The sequence below is a fragment of the Physeter macrocephalus genome, chromosome 1 (assembly GCF_002837175.3).
Source record: "Physeter macrocephalus isolate SW-GA chromosome 1, ASM283717v5, whole genome shotgun sequence".
NCBI classification, from domain to species: Eukaryota; Metazoa; Chordata; class Mammalia; order Artiodactyla; family Physeteridae; genus Physeter; species Physeter macrocephalus.
Window position 1 is genome coordinate 90,335,090 of NC_041214.2, and position 18,057 is coordinate 90,353,146.

Consider the following 18,057-nt stretch of genomic DNA (forward strand, 5'->3'; position numbering starts at 1 on the left):
TGTAGACTTAGGTGTGCAGGGCCCCTGAGACATCTAAGAAAAGTCCAGGAGGCAGTGAGAATCCAGCGTCTGGAGGTTGGGAGACAGATGACTACTGAGATATAGATTTTGGAATTATCTTCTGACAGTTGATGGCTGAAGGCTGAAGCTATGGGGGTTGATGACAACACCTAGGGATAGTATGCAGAGCAAGAAAGGAAGAGAGACTAGTAATTTGGGGGGTTTCAAAGTGTTTTTATATATTATATTGCTATAACCTTATGATACGTCTATGAATTAGGTAGAACAGGAGAAAGAGGTTTGAAGAAGATAACTGGGTTGCCCAACTATCTGTCCTTGCCCTACAGGAAGTAGCCTCAAGTAGAGGTAAAGGAGGAAGTTGCCTGTGTTGTGTGACTTATGGGCCATAAATGAATGTTACCTTTTCCCGCCCTGGGGAAAAATATTCCAGCAAAATTGTTTCAAAGTACTACTATAAGGCAATGACATCTCCAGGCCTGCTATTATAAAATGCACATTTCCTTCAGAGGGATAACAAATTTGGGTTGACCTAAAAGATAGTTAAGATGGTTTTTCAGTTCTAAAAATGCTGAGAGGCCATGCTCTAAGTGACGTTATAGATGAACTCAAAAGACCAAAAGCATTTCAAATGGGGCTTAGAGGGAAAGTTAGGTTGAGTGCATCAGTAGGAGACCCAGGGCAGCCTAGTGTCAGGGCTTAAGGAAGGATGCAGAAAATAGAAACTCATTCCTATACTTTCTTTCAATAGTCTGTGGCAGCAGCGGAGAGCAGCTCTAACTACCCTTGGCCTCCTTTGTCTGAGAAAGGCATCTCTTTTGGTGAAGGACGTGGCATTGGATAAGATGCTTTTTGAGTTATGAACTGAGCTGAAAAATAAGCTGAACGATGTCCCAGGCAGAACACCCCCATAGCCAACATGCTTCCCATGTCGTGAGGAGGCCTATCCCTGAACTCCAGCTGGTTTCTTTAGCACCACACACCTCTCTTGTTGCAAGGCCTGAAAACATGCAGGAGGCTCACGTCTTGAGAGAAGAGATTACACACAAAAAAAAACTTTAAGAAAACGAGTACTTGACACCTGTTCCATGACAGTATTGGACTTAAAACCAATCAATTTGGGAGCTAGAGGAAATGGAAAGATTATCCAGCATAAGTCCTTTAATTTAATAGGTGAAGAAACAGAAATCTAGAGAGATAAAGTGACCTTTGGTAAGGTCAGTTCAGGGTCAAATTTCCTGACTCAATCTACTGCTTTGTCCCCTTCAGCATCTTGAACCATCTCAAATTAAAATCTGTATATGATATTAGACAGGGGTTAAGCCTCATTTTTTTCATATGGATATTCAGTTGTCTAGCACCATTTGTTAAAAAGACTTTACTTATTGAATTGCTTTCTCAAAAATCAACTGACTGTATATATGTGGGTCTACTTCTGGAACCTCTACTCTGTTCAACTGTGTCTATTCTTACACCAATGCCATTCTGCCTTGACCACTGCAGCTTTAGGGTAAGTCTTAAAATCAGGTAGTGTAACTCCTTCAACTTTGTTCTTCCTTTTCAAGACTGTTTTGGCTATTTTAGCCTCTTTGCATTTCCATGTAAATCTTAGAATCAGCCTATCGATTTCTATTAAAAAAAAAAAGCTCGCTGGGGTGTGATTGGGATGTGCTGAATTTACAGATCAACTGGAGAAGCTCTTTATCTCGTTAGTTTGCTGCTCCCACTTCCGAGGCCATCAAAAGCATCATTTCTCTGAAACACTGAAAGGAGCACTGAGAGAGGGTTTGAAGATGAATACTGGCTGCAGGGCCCTCTGACAGGCATGTTACGTTTGCTTTGAGATAGACTTTCCCATGGTCCCTGTAAGTTATCCAGAGGAGAATGTTTCTCTATTTCTACCAGGGAGTGATTTGAATGAGGAAATTATTTTATACTGAATAAAATTACTCCTGTCTTAAACCTCTCTTTCATGAAAAGAGTCCCCTAACAGCACCCAAATCATTTAAAAATCCTCTTAGGGGCTTCCCTGGTGGCGCAGCGGTTGCGCGTCCGCCTGCCGATGCAGGGGAACCGGGTTCGTGCCCCGGTCTGGGAGGATCCCACATGCCGCGGAGCGGCTGGGCCCGTGAGCCATGGCCGCTGAGCCTGCGCGTCCGGAGCCTGTCCTCCGCAACGGGAGAGGCCACAGCAGAGGGAGGCCCGCATACCACAAAAAAAATCCTCTTAGCCCTTGCACATATTGCTGTACAGATGTACTAGTAATGGGTTTGCATTTTTATGGCCCTGCTGTAGGTATCTCCTACCTTTTCTCCCACAGCTGCACCATCCTACCAGTTAGGCTCACAGTTCTCCAATGACAGAAAGCTGTGTTTCCTTATTAGACTGGGAACCCCATGAATGAAAGAGCTGTATGTTTTTCAAGCAGTGCATAGTGCCTGATTGTGGTAAATTAGACTGTGTTCAGCAAATTGTCACTCTCCTCTCCCAACCTTCACAGGAGGCATATACTGCCATGCTTCGTTGATGTTGGCTTGGCCATATGACTTGTTTTGGTCAAAAGGATGTTAGATCATGTGACACAAGCAGACTTGAAATGCACTTGCACAGTAGATTTTGGGTTCTTGCACTCCTGCTTTTCACCATAAATATGCCTCAGGTAGCTGCTGGTCAAGAAGGAGGAGAAATATAGGAACAGATCCAGACCCAACCTGCAGCTTGGAGCCTAGTTCTACTAAGCTCAGCCAAGATCAGCTGAACACTGGATACTTAAGCAAAAAATATGTGCTTATTGTTTTATACCACTGGGTTGTGGGGTGATCTGTTACCCAGCATTATTGTGGCAAGAGCTAACTGGCACACCGCTGAAACTTGGCACTCAGCCTACACCTACCCAGTTTCTACTTCAACACTGAAATCCTGTGAGGTTGAGAAATTTGTAAGAAACAAATCACATAGTCCACTCCTCTAATGGAAAGGATTATAAGGAAGCAAACCATGGTGTTTCCACAAATCATTTTTCTACTCTCAAAGGCTAGTACTGAGAGGAGTGGCTTCTTGCTGAGGTAGATCCTGCAGATTTGCAGTGTGAGGCAGAAAACAGTCCTCCGTCAGTCTCAGCCCCACACATTCCACAGCCCTTTCCCTCACCTGCTCAGAAGTTTTGTAAAAGGCCACTGAGGCATTGACCAGTTTCAGCCGGTCTTCCATTTTCAGCATAAGCTGCTGCCAGTGGAGGGCCACCTTCTCAGCACATTCCCGGATGGCGTCCGCGTCGTAGTGGCCAGCCTGGAGCAGCGCCTCAGCTTTCTGCTGTACCTGCAGGGCACTCTGGTGTGTCTTCTGCAAGGAAGTGGCATGAAAGAGGGACTGGGCACAAGGGGAGGAGAGAGAGGTCCGTGGGAACGACCCAGGCGTGGTATGGGAGGGGGTGGAGTGAGGCGTGAGTGGAAAGATGCAGAAAAGTTAAAGAGCTTTAAATGACTGATTCAAACACGCTGTCATCATTGTTTTTTAAGCATATTTTTAAAAAGAATATCAAACATTTTCATTAACTAATTGTTCAGGTCCCTAACTCCTACCCCCACTCCTTTCTCTTTACTTGCATCACTCTGCATTTTAAAGACATTTCAGTTTCTGTGCTAGAGAAATGCAGTTGTGTATAAATCTGCTTCCTGATTGATTCATATATTAGTTGAATTTCCTTTTCAAATCTAATCATAAAATTATTCATCATGAATTTTCAAAGGAGGTTACTGCTGTAGTCCCATTCTGCAGATCAAATAAACATAGCCCATAAAAAATATCCCCATGTAACACAAATCTAAACCAACAATGCAATCATTTTAAACATGAATGATCAGTTTTAAAAAGGTTCCAGTAGAAGGAAGACATTTGACAGGTTAATAAAGTAGAAGAGTAGCATCTCACACCATCTCTTAGTTACCATGAGAAAAGAGCAGCACAGTCGATAATTCAGCTTAACACATCATCCCACATTACTACCTTATTTATGTTTGCCTTTAGGATAATCTATATTGTAGAAGGTTTGTTTCTTGTTCAGGGTAAGTGTCATTCTCTGAGTTCACTTTAACTGTAGGGGATGGGGAGAACAGGTTGGAGAACTGGGTGGCAGGGAGACAGCCAAATGGGATTACAATTTATTAAAATAAAGGACTGATGTGGATGAGCCATACGACTTCAAAGAGCTAATATTATCCCAACTTCAGCTGCTGGAATCATTTCAACCCAAAGGCACAGTACTAATTTGGCCTTTGCCCTTTCAAAGTAGAGCTTAGCTGGCAGTGGAAAAGAGCAGCTAGAAGCCCAGCACCTCACTCTAGAATGATTTCTGCCCTTCTTGGGCTTCAGTGTTGGGACAGTTCCCCAGAGCGAATCCATCAGCACTCCTGTGTGTGAGTACAGCCTCCCCCTCTTCTCACCTCTGCTTCACCTTCATTCCAGATGGCAGTCTGTCTACAGAGTCTATCAACCACCTCCTGGTTTCCCTCCCCCGCTGCCTGAATCTGTCCTCAGTGTTAGCTATGTTAGCACGACCTCCTCCAGCAGCCTAGACTCCTTTATTCCCTCGCTTTGCCACTGAGTCGGCCTTCAGTCCTGATGACCACATTAGCATCTGGGTTCCTAATTGCTGGATGAAGCTAGAAAAATAAACTAACGAGTAGAAATGATCCACTAAAAATCCTTGGTTTCTTTCTCTGTTTTACTTATTGGTACCATTTTCTTTTCCTGCCTCCTAAATGTAGAGGTACCCCAAGGTCCATTCTTGGTTTTGGTTCACGTCTGTAGAGTTCTCATCCTTTCCCTTGGCTTCTATCATTTCCTCTTTGTAAATGGCTCTCCAATCTATATTTCTCACCTGATATCTGAGCCTCATCTTTTTTTTTTTTTTTTTTTTTGGACAGCCTGAGACTTACTAAAAACTACGCTCTTCTGAATACCTATATCACTTATCTAACACTTGGCTGATTTTCCTTACTTAAGACAGTGAAACTCTCAAGGACTGTTTTTAAAAAATCCCTTTAATAGCTGTCATTTAACCAGGTATATATTCTGTGCTAGGAACTGTACTTATGCATTTTTTTCCTAGTTCTCATAACACTACACCAAGGTGGATATCCTTATTACCACTTCACAGATTAAGAAACTGAGACTCAGGCTGGTTAAGGGACTTGCCCAAAAATGTACATCCAAGGAAGTGATGAAACCAGATTCAGGTTTGACCTATTCCCAGATCTATGTCCTTTCCACCATATCACACCATATCATTTCATCTCTAGCAATCAGAACGGTATCTACAGTTTCTCATTCAGAGGAACGGTTCATCAAGTGAACATTGGTGATTCTGATAATTATTTGGCCTCTCCTCAATATATGAAACCAGCATATAATTGTCATCATAAATTTGTTATTATATATTTTCTCTGAGAATGGAGGAGATAGAGGAGTAACTTTCATTTTCCTATAATTTATTCTGTGTAACAAATCCTCTTCCTTATTCTGAAACTCATTATTATCTAATAGTCCTGGGAGCCCCTTCTTCCTTTTAATTACCTAAATGATAAACTCTTATGCATATGACATAATCTCTGCTTTGCTAAAGCTTGAGTCATTATTTTGCATTTATTTCTACTATTATCTAATCCTACTGAGTACTGTATCTTTTCTTGTTGTTTTTTTTTTTTTTTTTTTTTTGTGGTACACGGGCCTCTCACTGTTGTGGCCTCTCCCGTTGCGGAGCACAGGCTCTGGACGCGCAGGCTCAGCGGCCATGGCTCACGGGCCCAACCGCTCCGTGGCATGTGGGATCTTCCCAGACCGGGGCACGAACCTGTATCCCCTGCATCGGCAGGCGGACTCTCAACCACTGCGCCACCAGGGAAGCCCCTGACCTTCTTTAAGGAGACCAAAACCCTTCAGACTGATGAGGCCAACAAAGCTAGGGTAAGCAAACATCTTGGTTTGCCCATGAGAGTTCTAGTACATGCTGATTTTCCTGGCTTAGTTATTAATAATTCCCTCCTTCACTCTTAAAAGTGTCTCAGTTCTAACAATAACTTATATGATCATCTTACCTATAGCCATTTTATTTTCCCTTCTGGAGCCCAGGGTTCTTTCTTAGGGCCCAAGAAGTCAAATTATGTTCCCTGTCAGTGATCACTGTAAAGGCCTCCAGTAACAGTATCAAAATGGGTTAAATCAAACCAGACTAGTTAGATCTCCTATCAAATTGCTTAAATCCCCTGGCATACGTTTCCCCAATGCAGAACCTGGTCTAAACTGACACATTTAGAGAGAAGCACAAGGCCACCTGGAGAAGGAACGTATGTTGAAATTCTGGCTCCGTTCTCGTCATTATCCTAGCCAAGCTCCACACCCTGCCTACCTTCTATTCCCAAGATCTATGAGAAATCCTATCTATCTGCCATGTCCTCTTGAGTCCACGACATAAACTCGACAGGGGTCTATATCTCAACATCTATTCTAGGAATATTTGATCAAGTTGCATCCATGAAATTAAAGAGATATAGATGCTTAGTGAGCCTCTATTCTATTAAGGATGCAACAGCATCTAATACAAATTCATACATACTGCATATGCAAGTCAGGTGGAATTTGGTTATTTCAGTAGCATTGCTAATGCATTTACCCACTATTTTCTACTAGCTCATTGAGATACTCAAGGGTGTCATACGCTTGGTTTTTGTGTTGTTTTTTTTTTTTTTTTTTTTTTTAACAATGCTTGGTTTTACTTGCCCAACGTTTGATTAAGGGACTGAAAATTTAATTACCTGATGGGGCAGGTAAACCTCCACATTCAAGATAAGCAAGGAGGAGGTATCGCCAAAGGCTGTCCTCTCTCTGCCTAGCATCCCTCACAGCTTCATGCCAAGCCTTGAATGTGACTGCCCAAACTTCGTTCTCTTCACTGCTGCCTCTGGATGGGGTTTTGACCACTGTGTGCCGAATTCTTGATTATAATCCCAATCTTGATTTTTCCTTTACAATGAATAGATTCCAACACTCTTAATATTTGGGCATGCCAGTAAAATGCAACAGAGCTGCTGATGATAAAACTTCTTTCCTCTGGTTAGGTCTTCCTTAGAAAATAATTTGTCCATACTGTGTGTGTAATACACAGTTTATTTTTAAATCTCAAATCTCAGACAGGAGTCTGGTAAGAGCAAGGGTTCCTAAGAAGTTATCAGACATCTTAGAGAAATATATCATTCGTATCAATGCTATGTTTTCACATACAAGATAGCTTTTGGAAAATTAAATGGTTGAAATCAATCAATACTAGTTTAAAAATAGCTAGCAATCAGTTGGATCACTGTATTAAAGATATACTTATTGGCATGGACAGTTAAAATTTTATCATTGTTGTGTTTTTTTAGTAGAAGATAATCACCTTTGCATTTCTTACACACTCAGAAGTGGGTTAAGTTTTATACTGAACCACAAGTAACGGATGTCTTTGAGGTTTTCACTCCTTATCTCTTTTCCCATTGGTAATGAACTTATTTTATTTTTAACATAGTTCCCATGTCCCATTTCCTACTCTTTTCCCTACACCACTCTAGAACAATCAGTTCAAGTCTCTTTGGGAAGGAAATGTTCTAGTAGAAAGGATAATTAAAGATATTATTTAAAGCAAGACAAAATTTATATTAGACTATCATAAGTGGAGTCTTATTTTAAAATAGCCTTTAAAACAAGTCTTGGTGAATTTCTGGTTTCAGTTTATTCTTTAAATATGACTTCCACCAGCCTTATTGAACAACTATGTTCAGTGAATCAAACTATCTAGTGCAGTCTGCTCCCGTGCTCACTACTCTTGTTAAAAGGCAGATCTGACAATGGAATCTAAATGTTACATGTAAACCAAATGTTTAAAAATGGAATGCTAGTTTACTAATGACTTCTGCAGTTGTTTATCCTCAATTCTGAGTGAGCTTCAACTAGAGGTGACTTCTAACCTTTTAGCTTCACATTTCTCAGATGGTGCATAGTCCATAATGTATAAAAAACTCAGTGGACCAGAGGCCTTGAAAGTTAAAGGTACCAATAAATAGGGAAGATCCACATCTGGAGTGTGAATACTTGTCTTCTAATACCAGGCTTCCTTGGGGTGATGAAGCCCTCCATTTGTTTCTCTGTCAATTCCTGGGTCATAGGGAGGCTACCTGGCCCATTTCACTAGAAAGAGTAATGGCTTCACCACATAAAGGAACACCCACATCTTGAGGAATCATCCTGCCTAGGGTGCAGAGCAGAGAGGGGAAGGGAGGACAGTGCAGCCAGATTGGGGTGTTACCTCGATGGCCAGTTGGAACTGCTCGTGTTCCCGCTGCAGCTGCTCTGCTTCCGACAAAGAGCTGGCGTTGACCAGGCTGGCGTTGAGCATCGACTCCCCATTGCGGATCCATCCGAGGACCTAGGGAGTCGGGACAAGAGCACAGGTGAATGGCCTTTCTGTGATAGGCCCTTCAGTCAGAGAGCTTGCTATCTCCAACCCACTGAAGACAGGACAGGAAGAGTCTGGATAATTAAAATCTCCTTAAATTTGCCTCGTACCTTGCGCCATAAGGTACTTATTTTAAGTACCAACCTCATTCCCAGCTTCATCTTTTCTTTCCTACCCTTATCGCTCCTCAATCCCAGGCTCCTCAGCCACTTAATTTAAACATGACTTCATCTGATTGCATTGTATGTATGTTTCCGAGGTTCCATCGGGAACACGGTATGGTATAAATAAATAAATTCCATCTGTTGGTATCCCTTTCATTTTTTTAAGGCCCAATTCAAATATCAATAACTGCTTGAAATATTCTATACCTAACCACTCCCATTAGAAACAATCTCTTCGTCATCTAGTGAAACCCAGATCATTTTGCATGTACCACCTTTGTGGCACTCACCAAAGCCTGCCTTATTCAGTTATTTCGACCTATGTTTCATCTCCTCCCCTTAAAATGTAAACTTCCGGAAACTCGAGTAATATATGAGTCATATTTAAATCTCACTCAATGCCTAGCACAGTACCTTTCATACAACGGGTATGCAGTAACGTTTTTGAAAGAGTGAAAATACCCAAGTCACACCTGAGCAGTGTGTCCAACCTCCTATACCTTGCAAAATAGCCAAGAGTAGACAGGTTTGAGCTTTGATTGGTTAAACAATCCAAAGGGAGGAGAAATAAAACAAGCAAAATAGCATGAATCATCCAAACACTGGATCATTTGAAAAAGGGAGAATATGTTATAATTGATTTAAATTATTTAGAGGCAATGGCTAGGCTGAGTAAAATTTCTAGGTGACCTTAATTAGTACTGGGGGAAAGAAAACTCAGCTAGGGAATATTAGAATAGAAGGAGAAATAGCTGACACTGTCTAGACAGTCCCAGCTAAAATAGAGATGTGGCAATAATCCAGCTAATAGAGTCAAGTGCACATAATCAAACTGGAAGTAACAGGCCTTGAAAATCTACCTTGTGTTTGGTCATCAGAAAATTGCCAAATATTTGCTTTATTAAGGAGTCTGAGAGTTTGCTTGGAGAAGAAATAAAAATTCTTCTGAAATTTTAAGATCAGTAAATACCATCCATCTGTTCCCTCAAGGCAAAGCAGAAGACACCACAATCTGTTTCAGATTTTTTTTCTTCTCTCAACTTCTTCATGTTAAACAATTAGAAAAATACTAAGTCTGGTCTCCTATTCCATAACCCTCACAGGCATTTCTCAGATGTCCTCCTTAGGCAGAAAATGACTGATACCATATTGTGCATGGATAACATCAGGACATAAATCCCACTGAAGCTGGGCTATCTGGATTGAGATGTTAATTCATGGGCAGTCTGGCAGATTGTGGATGAGATGCCAATCTGTAAAGCAATTAGTTCCAGGAAATAACTGCTCAGAGCGTATGTGTGAAATCTCTGATGCCACTGGTGTGCTGTAGCTGGCTGACTATAGAGGTGCTAATGATTTCTAAAAGCTGGCTGTAAGTTTGGGTACATGCATACATGGATTGCATGCCCAAATGCCTCACCTCTTTGGAAAATGGAGCTCACAATTTATATTTCTGAACTATGTAAGTCCTTCCGCAGTGATTCATCACATCTTGCTTGGTTCAAGATTCACTTGAGGGTGTCAGAGAAACATTTTCTCAATGTGCATCACAAATCAATGCTTGAGGGACCATTTGACTCCCTCTGGGCCTCCTGAGTCTTGCTGGAATATTTTCCTCTCAAGTTTCAGTCAACTGAAAACATCAGTTATAGCTATGGTTTGTGAGGTCACCATTTACCAGGTTTTCCATTTAGAAATATTATAGGTTTTAGTCTCTACATCTTTCATTAAATGATGCCATATCCTTGATATCCTTGTTCATTTTTATTTCCCAAATGTTGTTTATAAAGACATTCCAGGACTTCAACATGGGAGGTTTGATTTTAGGAAGAAAAAAATGCACTGTAGTTCAATCAATGGCTCGGGTTCAGGGGTGGGACTGATGCCAATGATTAAACTACCAAGTATTTTTATCCTCCTAAAATCAAGCCTCCCATGTTGAAGTCCCGGACTCAGTCCTAGAAGCAAAACTGGGAATGTGTAGAAAAAGCATAAAATCTGAAGTCAGAATACCTGGCTTTGTTACTGCCTGGTAAAACCACTTAACTCCTCTGAGCCTCAGCTTTTTCATCTGTAAAGATAGGATAGTGGTACCTTCCCTTCCTATATCAGGGTTGATGTAGCCTACGGTAAAATGCAAAGCCTGATGATGGTGGTGCTAGCGATTTTTAGTTTTGAGGCAAAACTAGCTAATGCTATGATTCTTCATTTACACCTCTCACAATGAGAAGAGAAAAAGTTTAGGAATATTAACTTTTATTCTAGTATTTGTAGAGCTTATTGACATATTCTGATGTGATATAAATACCTTAGCTGTTTTATTATCATCAGTCTTTGTGCTCTGATCAATGCTAACTCTTGTTAGTATAATTTTCTATTACTGTCATCCTTTATCTTTCTGGTTCATAAAATTGGTTATTTATTCTTGAGTGATCATCCAAATGAGAGAAAGGTAGTAGAAAAAATTTTGTAACAAACATGCGAAAATGTTGGTCCTACTAATCTTGAGCTGCATGACTTTGGAAACATCACTTAATCTCTCTGAGGCTCAGCTTTCTTAACTGTAAAATGGTAAATCACAGGGTACAGATGAAATGAAATAATTAATGTAAAAGTATTTTGCAAACCATATAATGTAATCCTTAACATGAACATTTTATATTGATCATTCATCTTAGACAACAGTTTACTGATAAGTTAGATGGTCTTTGAAGGTCATTTTGAGCCATAATATTCCACACTTCTTTCAAAATTCAGAGACTGCCCCTATAACCATAGGATACCAGAGGAACTTAGCTCTGCAGAAATGAGGGATGGGAAGAGTATTGCTGCTTGGGGACTAGGGAGCTAGGCCACCAATTCAGCTCAGTCAGGGGTGAGGGGGGAACTGAAGATGGAGATCTATTGGTTCCTCAGGCCAAGGAAGCTCAGATAACCCCGAGTTAGGAGAAGCATGGATGTGGTTAACTGGACGTGAATGTCCAAAATGATGACGCCACCTAAGCTGGGCAAGCTGGACACTGTAGCCACGTAGGCTGGGGAAGCTGCTTGGCTATGGCTGTGTTCTCTAGGCCACACTGACAGGAAAGCTATGAGGTCGCCCTGAAGGACACTGAGTCTAACTCCCGCTACTGCAGATGACTTATCACAAGGCACGATGATTTCTGAAACTCTAGCCACAGGAAAATCATCAGCCCCTCAGGTGGTAACTGGGAGCCTGTCATATCTCTAGTGTTTCTTAGTTCTAAAAATTCACAATTTATGAGATTATATGTGTTCGTCTCTCATGGTTTTATAGACTATGACTGTGTGTCTTCCTAATTATCTCCATTTTGAAACAAATGGATAGTACTTGTACCTATGGCTGCCTCTCTTTTGGATCTTCTCCAACTCCTTTCTAACTTTTATGTACAGTGAACAGAATGAAACAGTATTCTATACAGGAATATGAGGAGAGGATATTTTCTCCTTTGATTTAAATTTCCATCTTGATCATATGCAAATTTTGGCCAGTATTTGGTCCACAGGGGTAATTTAAGTCAATGTCTTTAGTAGACAAATGATAAGTACAATTTCTTTCGCCAAAGCTTAGAGCTCCAACATCTTATAAATCCATTTTGGCCTATTTTCTGCTAAATGCATTGCTCTGCAGGAAACATGGAAATTCACTTAGTTTTATGTCCATTAAATAGGTTTTTCAAATCTTCCTGAATTATCTAATAAATGTGAGGCTATCCTTACCAGAGTAGCAATTTTCCTGGAAAGCAATCAGAGCATTCTGTGGGGTCTGGAGAATAATCTGAACTATTTTTCTAGAAGAAAGGGGGCATCTGGGTGGTCTATGGCCCTGGACCATAGGAATCAGGGGAATGGTTTCCCTTCAAGATTCAGTATTTCTCTGGAGATGCTGGGGCCATTTATCTTAGATACAAAGTACTATGTAATCCCTCAGAAAGCAAGTCAGTTGCATTAATCAGTTTCATTTGTTCTAAATACTTGAAAATAATTTTCAGTCAATGTCCGTGACATTAACTCTCCTCAGAGCTTCAGTTTAATATAATTGTGGTGTAACTGCACGTAAGGTTATGAAGGCCAAATCTAAACCTTTAATCTCTGAGCTCTAACAACAGAGCTGTATCATAACACATTGTGGCCCTCTCCCTTTCTCTCCCCATTAATGGCACTTCAATTAAGGTGTCTCTTTCTTTCTCTTTCTTTTCTTTTCCTTCCTTCCTTCCTTCCCTCTCTCCCTCCTTCCTTTCTCTCTCTCTCTCTCCCTTCTTTTTCTTTCTTCCTTTCTTTCTTCCTTCCTTCCTTTCTTTCTTTCTCTCTCTCTTTCTTTCTTTCTTTCTTTCTCTCTCTCTCTCTCTCTCTCTCTCTTTCTTTCTTTCAGTATAGTCGAAAGAGAAACTCTCAAGCTAGTGTCTAAATTTAGCCCAAGTGATCAGTACTGACATCTAAATTAAGTCCTTCTTTCCAAGCATCAATAGCTTCTAAGTCAATATTTCCTGCTCCAACAACTTCCATCAAACGCAAATGCCTTGTCGGAAACTGGACCAGACGACCCCTAAAGGTAGAGCCACACTAACAAGGAGAACAAGCGTGTCTAATGAGGCGCGGTGGCTTAATGGAGCAGTGGTCCCTCGGCACCTCCAAGGGCCGCAGTCCTTCGCACTTTTCCTAAAGGCTGACCCCAGCAATCCAGTGCCGTTTTGAACTACAGTCCCCCTCTGTGTCATCCTTGCCGCGGTGGAGAGAAGGAGAAGGAACGTTCTCACTCCTGCAGAAGAATTCTTTTTGGTCCTCCATTTCATGAAACACTGAACAGGAACGTACACAGATATTAGTCAAGCCTGGATGATCCATACATAGATAATCTACTTTCCCACTCGACAAACTACCTATCATCATCCCAGCTCCCCATCCTGTACAGAATGGATACTTGAAGGATGAAAACTCATTTCATTTCCATTTTCATCTCAGCCAAGAAAAACATAATTAGGAAGTTGGCTCTACTATGACTGCTGTAGCAAAAATAAATAAAATAAAAAACCAGGAACAAAAGCAAAATTATATATTTCATTTCAAAGTCAACTAGGAATATTTTTCCTGTTATCTGGTTTATTGAGATGACATGAACAAACAGAAGAGAACTCCCACGGCCTGCTGAGCCCGCTGCTTGATCTGGCTGGTGCCACCCCCCTGCCAGGTGTAGGCCATGCCTGCCCATCTTCTCAGACATGGTGCTGTGGAGGCCAGGAGAAGCCCAGACTACACTCTGCTGGAGAGCTTCTGTCTATTTCTCCTGGAACTCCAGGGTGGGAGTGGGGTCCAGCAGGGGCAAATTGTAGGACCTTGGATTTCAGAAGCTTGGGCTCAAGTTTCAGCTAAGTAGTCACTAGGCCCTGGGAGCGCTCATCCTATGGTACCTCAGTTTCCTCATTTGTAAACTAAACATCCACCACTTTCTCTCATGGGCCTGTTCTCCTAAACCGAGATCACAAACGAGAAAGTACTTCTCATATGAAAAGAAAGTACTATTATTACTGCCAAGAGATTCAGAATTTGAATACTCATCACTGCTCTGGGCCTGCTAGGATTTCTACCACGTCCCCACGAGTAACAAGTCTCACCAGACATTCAGGTGTGACCCCAGTGTAATTAAACAGAAAACAACCTGGATGGCAGTGCTGTATCTGGCTTTGCCTGGGGCTCAGTGATGTTACCTGTGCTCAAGATTGATCTTTAGCACAGAATGTGTGGACTCTGTCTGAGTACTCTTTGGAAAAGAAGGGGAGCAGAGAAGATAATTTTTCACATTATAATAAATAATATATAATTAAAACATAGGCATTAGCAAGGAATACCCTGAATAAAAGGGACCGAGCAATAATTACATAAAATATGATATTTTTGTTCCCTGTGCTAAATTAACAGACAAATCTAAAAGCTCTAGCAGTCACTGAACATAAGAAAAAACATTTGAAAGAGGAAGATGTGTCTCTGCTTAGGATGTTTTGGGTGGGGCTCTCCCTAGAGGAAGCAGGGGGATAGGGTTGCTTGGGAGAGTCTGGAGCACAAGGAGAAAACACTGAAGTGCTATGAGGTCTGCCCTGCTGGGAAGCCCTCCTGCACCCGTGGAGGGTGAAGGTGAGGTCTTTCCTCAGTGTGACCTGTCTGGTGACCTTTCTAAGCTTTGGTGACTTCCTCTGAAAGGAGAGTAATAAATGCTTCAGAGAATGGTTGTGAGGATTGATCAAGAGATAGGTATAAAAGGCACACAACACTCAATAAATGGAACTATAATTATATTTGTATTTCTTCAATCCCACTTTGTCTAAATAGGAAATCCCCAATAATTATGCTAGAAATTCCCACTTAGGCTGTTCATAATATAAATATGTAGTACTTTTAAAATGTGTCATTGGTCATTGTGTGTATGTTCCTAGAGATCCCTAGGAATGGTACAGGGATGTCCTTTAGAAAGATAGCTAGTATCATGTTTCATACAGGTAAGTACTCTTTTCTTTTTAAAATTGGCTTTAATGTGACTAGAACATTTTCTTATAAGAACCGCACACACATTGAAAAGAATGATGGGAACTGAAGGCTGGCTACCCCTTATTGATTCTCAAGTATATGTCAGGTCTTGTACTAGGCACACAAATTAATCAAGCTGGCTCTAAAGCCTGAATATGTTTATTGATACAGGCTTTGCATTTCCTATGAACTCTGGGCAGGGCTGAGGATAGAAAGGAAGAGAATCGATTCAGTGACTGAGGGCAACTTGGAACAGCACTGAGGTGCTCTCCTTAGATTGTTATATGTCAGAGAAATAATGCACTTGTAGTTTGAGCCATTGTACCATTAGATCTATTTGTTAAACTCAGTAGATAGCAGCCTAGCTTTCAGAAACGAATACAACCACTCCTTAACTTACCTATTTCCTAATTCTGGTTATACCGGTGGCTCTGTATGCCTTACCCCATTCCAGGAGCAGGCCCAGGCCAGACTCAGCCACTGGGAAGCCCCGGCTGCAGGAGGAGGGTCAGGCTCACCTGTCTGACCTCCGCCTGGAGGTGCCGCAGTTGGAGACACTGCTCAAGCCGCTCATGGGTCTGCTCCGCGTTGAGCTCCAACTCGTGCTGCTTCTCCTGGAGAAACTCCAATAGCTCTTGCACCTGGGCTGCCAGATCAATGTCTTTTTCACAGATTAACTCAATTCCTGATTTAAACAAAATGTAAACCATTAAAAACCAGGTAGTACCGTAAAGACTACATTTCCTTCTATATGCACATGAAAGCTGGAATCTGGAAATAGCCATCACCAGCACCCTCCCAAACTCTGCATATCCCTCAGTGAAACTGGATAGATCACCATAACGGGTCTTGGTTTGGGATGCTTGAACCATGCCTTCTCTTTTGGATTAACTGATCCTTTGCAGGAAACAACTCTTCAACAGATGATCAGCTCCTTATCAACCGGAGTCAAAGAGGTGGTCCTCTGGATTCCATCCCAGACAAGGCCACATACAGCAGTCCCTGCTGGGCAGTTTGCCTACACCCAGAATATTCACAACCGAGTCTCTGGATCACATTGGGAAATACAAAACAAAGCCCCAGAGACCCTGTCTCAGGAACTTCTGCCAAAGGCACACTCTCTTTTAGCTGGTCAGGTGCAATTTACCATTGGATGCGAAGTCCATTCTGAAGAGAATAGTTGGCCAATGGTGATTTTCTTAGCCAACTACTTAGGTCCCCTAAAAAAGCAACTCAGAAATTCATCACTGCCACCAACACACCTGCCTGATACAGTGGGGGCATATAAGGAAAGTCCGTACATGCTAAAGTAAATTCTTTTCTAGAAGCAAAAATAGTGTTTTATATAAGAACAATATGGGAGAGTGGGAAATTTTTTTCTGGTGTTACATGGTAATAATTTCAGTATCTTTTCATGTTTATTTTTTCTGTCAGTTTCATAATTCCAAGGCCCAGCTCCTGAAATATCTTTGGGAGACAGAGAAGAGAATGACTTGTTCTTTTAGCAGTCAACTCCCTCCAGTTACTATCTGCAATTACCAAGGGGATGAGGTAGAGCATCTCCTTGACTGAAATAAAAAAATAAGAAGAAATACAAAATTTCTACCTTTGCAGTGCTAGGCAACATGGGATGACCCTTGGCCTCCACGTTTACTTTTTTTTTTTTTTTTTTTTTTTTTTTTTGCAGTACGTGGGCCTCTCACTGTTGTGGCCTCTCCCGTTATGGAGCACAGGCTCCGGACGCACAGGCTCAGCGGCCATGGCTCACAGGCCTAGCCGCTCCACGGCATGTGGGATCTTCCCAGACCGGGGCACGAACCCGTGTCCCCTGCATCGGCAGGCGGACTCTCAACCACTGTGCCACCAGGGAAGCCCTCCATGTCTACTTTTTAAAATGTAATTTAAGATCCACCTGCAGAAGTGGATCCCTGTTTACAGCCACCATGTAGATTTTTTCCAGCTCGTTTTCATCCTGCATGCATCTCTGGTGTTTAGTATGCTGGGCTTGGGCAAAGTGTCTTTCTGTGGGAAGCTCATGGCTTACCCATGCCACATCACATACAAATGGGCTTTCTTAGCCTGGTGCTTCATCAAAGGGACCAGCCACCTGCTTAGAGGATCATCCAGAACAGGCTCCCTGCCTGCCCTGAGACTCCAGCCCTTCATTTTCACCTATCTTGCTTGATATTTTTTTTACGTGAGATGAACACAGGAAATAAAATAGGTGAAGATGGTGTAATCAGGCTAAGAACGATTGTTTTATATCCACTTTTCTTGCCTTCCTCCAGATCCACATTCCTTCACCCCAGAGTAGCTTCCATTTTGCAAGAACACAGGCCTTTTCTTTCCTTTTATGATACAGTACGATTATTTGTGGCCCATTATTTTTACGTATATCTGTTTCCCCCAGACTGATGTTCACTCTTGATTAATTCAGTAAACATTAACATTGAGAATTTGCTATGGTGAGACATAACCACTCTGCTGGATACCGGGAACATAAAGAGAAGAAAGGAGGAGCCCTACCCTCATGCTGCTGGCGAAGCTACGGGAACATAAATAACCCCAAGAGAATTCAGTATCAGCTAGAATACCAGTATAATATACAATAGTTATCCAGCTTTACTGAACTTTTACCATGCTTGTGTTTCATCCCAATGCATCCTCACAATGACTCCGTATGGTTAGGATTCCTATAATTGCCGTACTTCTGAGGAAGGTGAAGCTTAGAGAGATTGGGTAACACGCTCAAGGACACCCAGGTAGTGAGAAGTGTGGCCAGGATCCCAACAAAGGAAATCTCTCTCTCTCCTGGCTGTACCCTTAACCTCTATGTGCAAGGAGAAG

General features: G+C 41.8%; 1 protein-coding gene across 6 annotated transcripts in view; it reads right to left on the bottom strand.

The window, feature by feature from the left end:
- The window catches only part of KALRN (kalirin RhoGEF kinase), a 683,571-nt gene that overhangs the window by 290,570 nt on the left and 374,944 nt on the right, over positions 1–18,057 (bottom strand). For 3 of the 6 annotated variants that reach the window (XM_055084868.1, XM_055084870.1, XM_024120240.3), the window contains exons 15-17: positions 15,729–15,895; positions 8,357–8,476; positions 3,169–3,387 (exon numbers count right to left, since the gene is read on the bottom strand). In XM_055084868.1, the coding sequence (XP_054940843.1) occupies positions 3,169–3,387; positions 8,357–8,476; positions 15,729–15,895 (506 nt within the window). The remainder of the gene's footprint in view (positions 1–3,168; positions 3,388–8,356; positions 8,477–15,728; positions 15,896–18,057) is intronic. The other 3 variants (XM_055084895.1, XM_055084874.1, XM_024120241.3) reach the window with 1 other exon arrangement.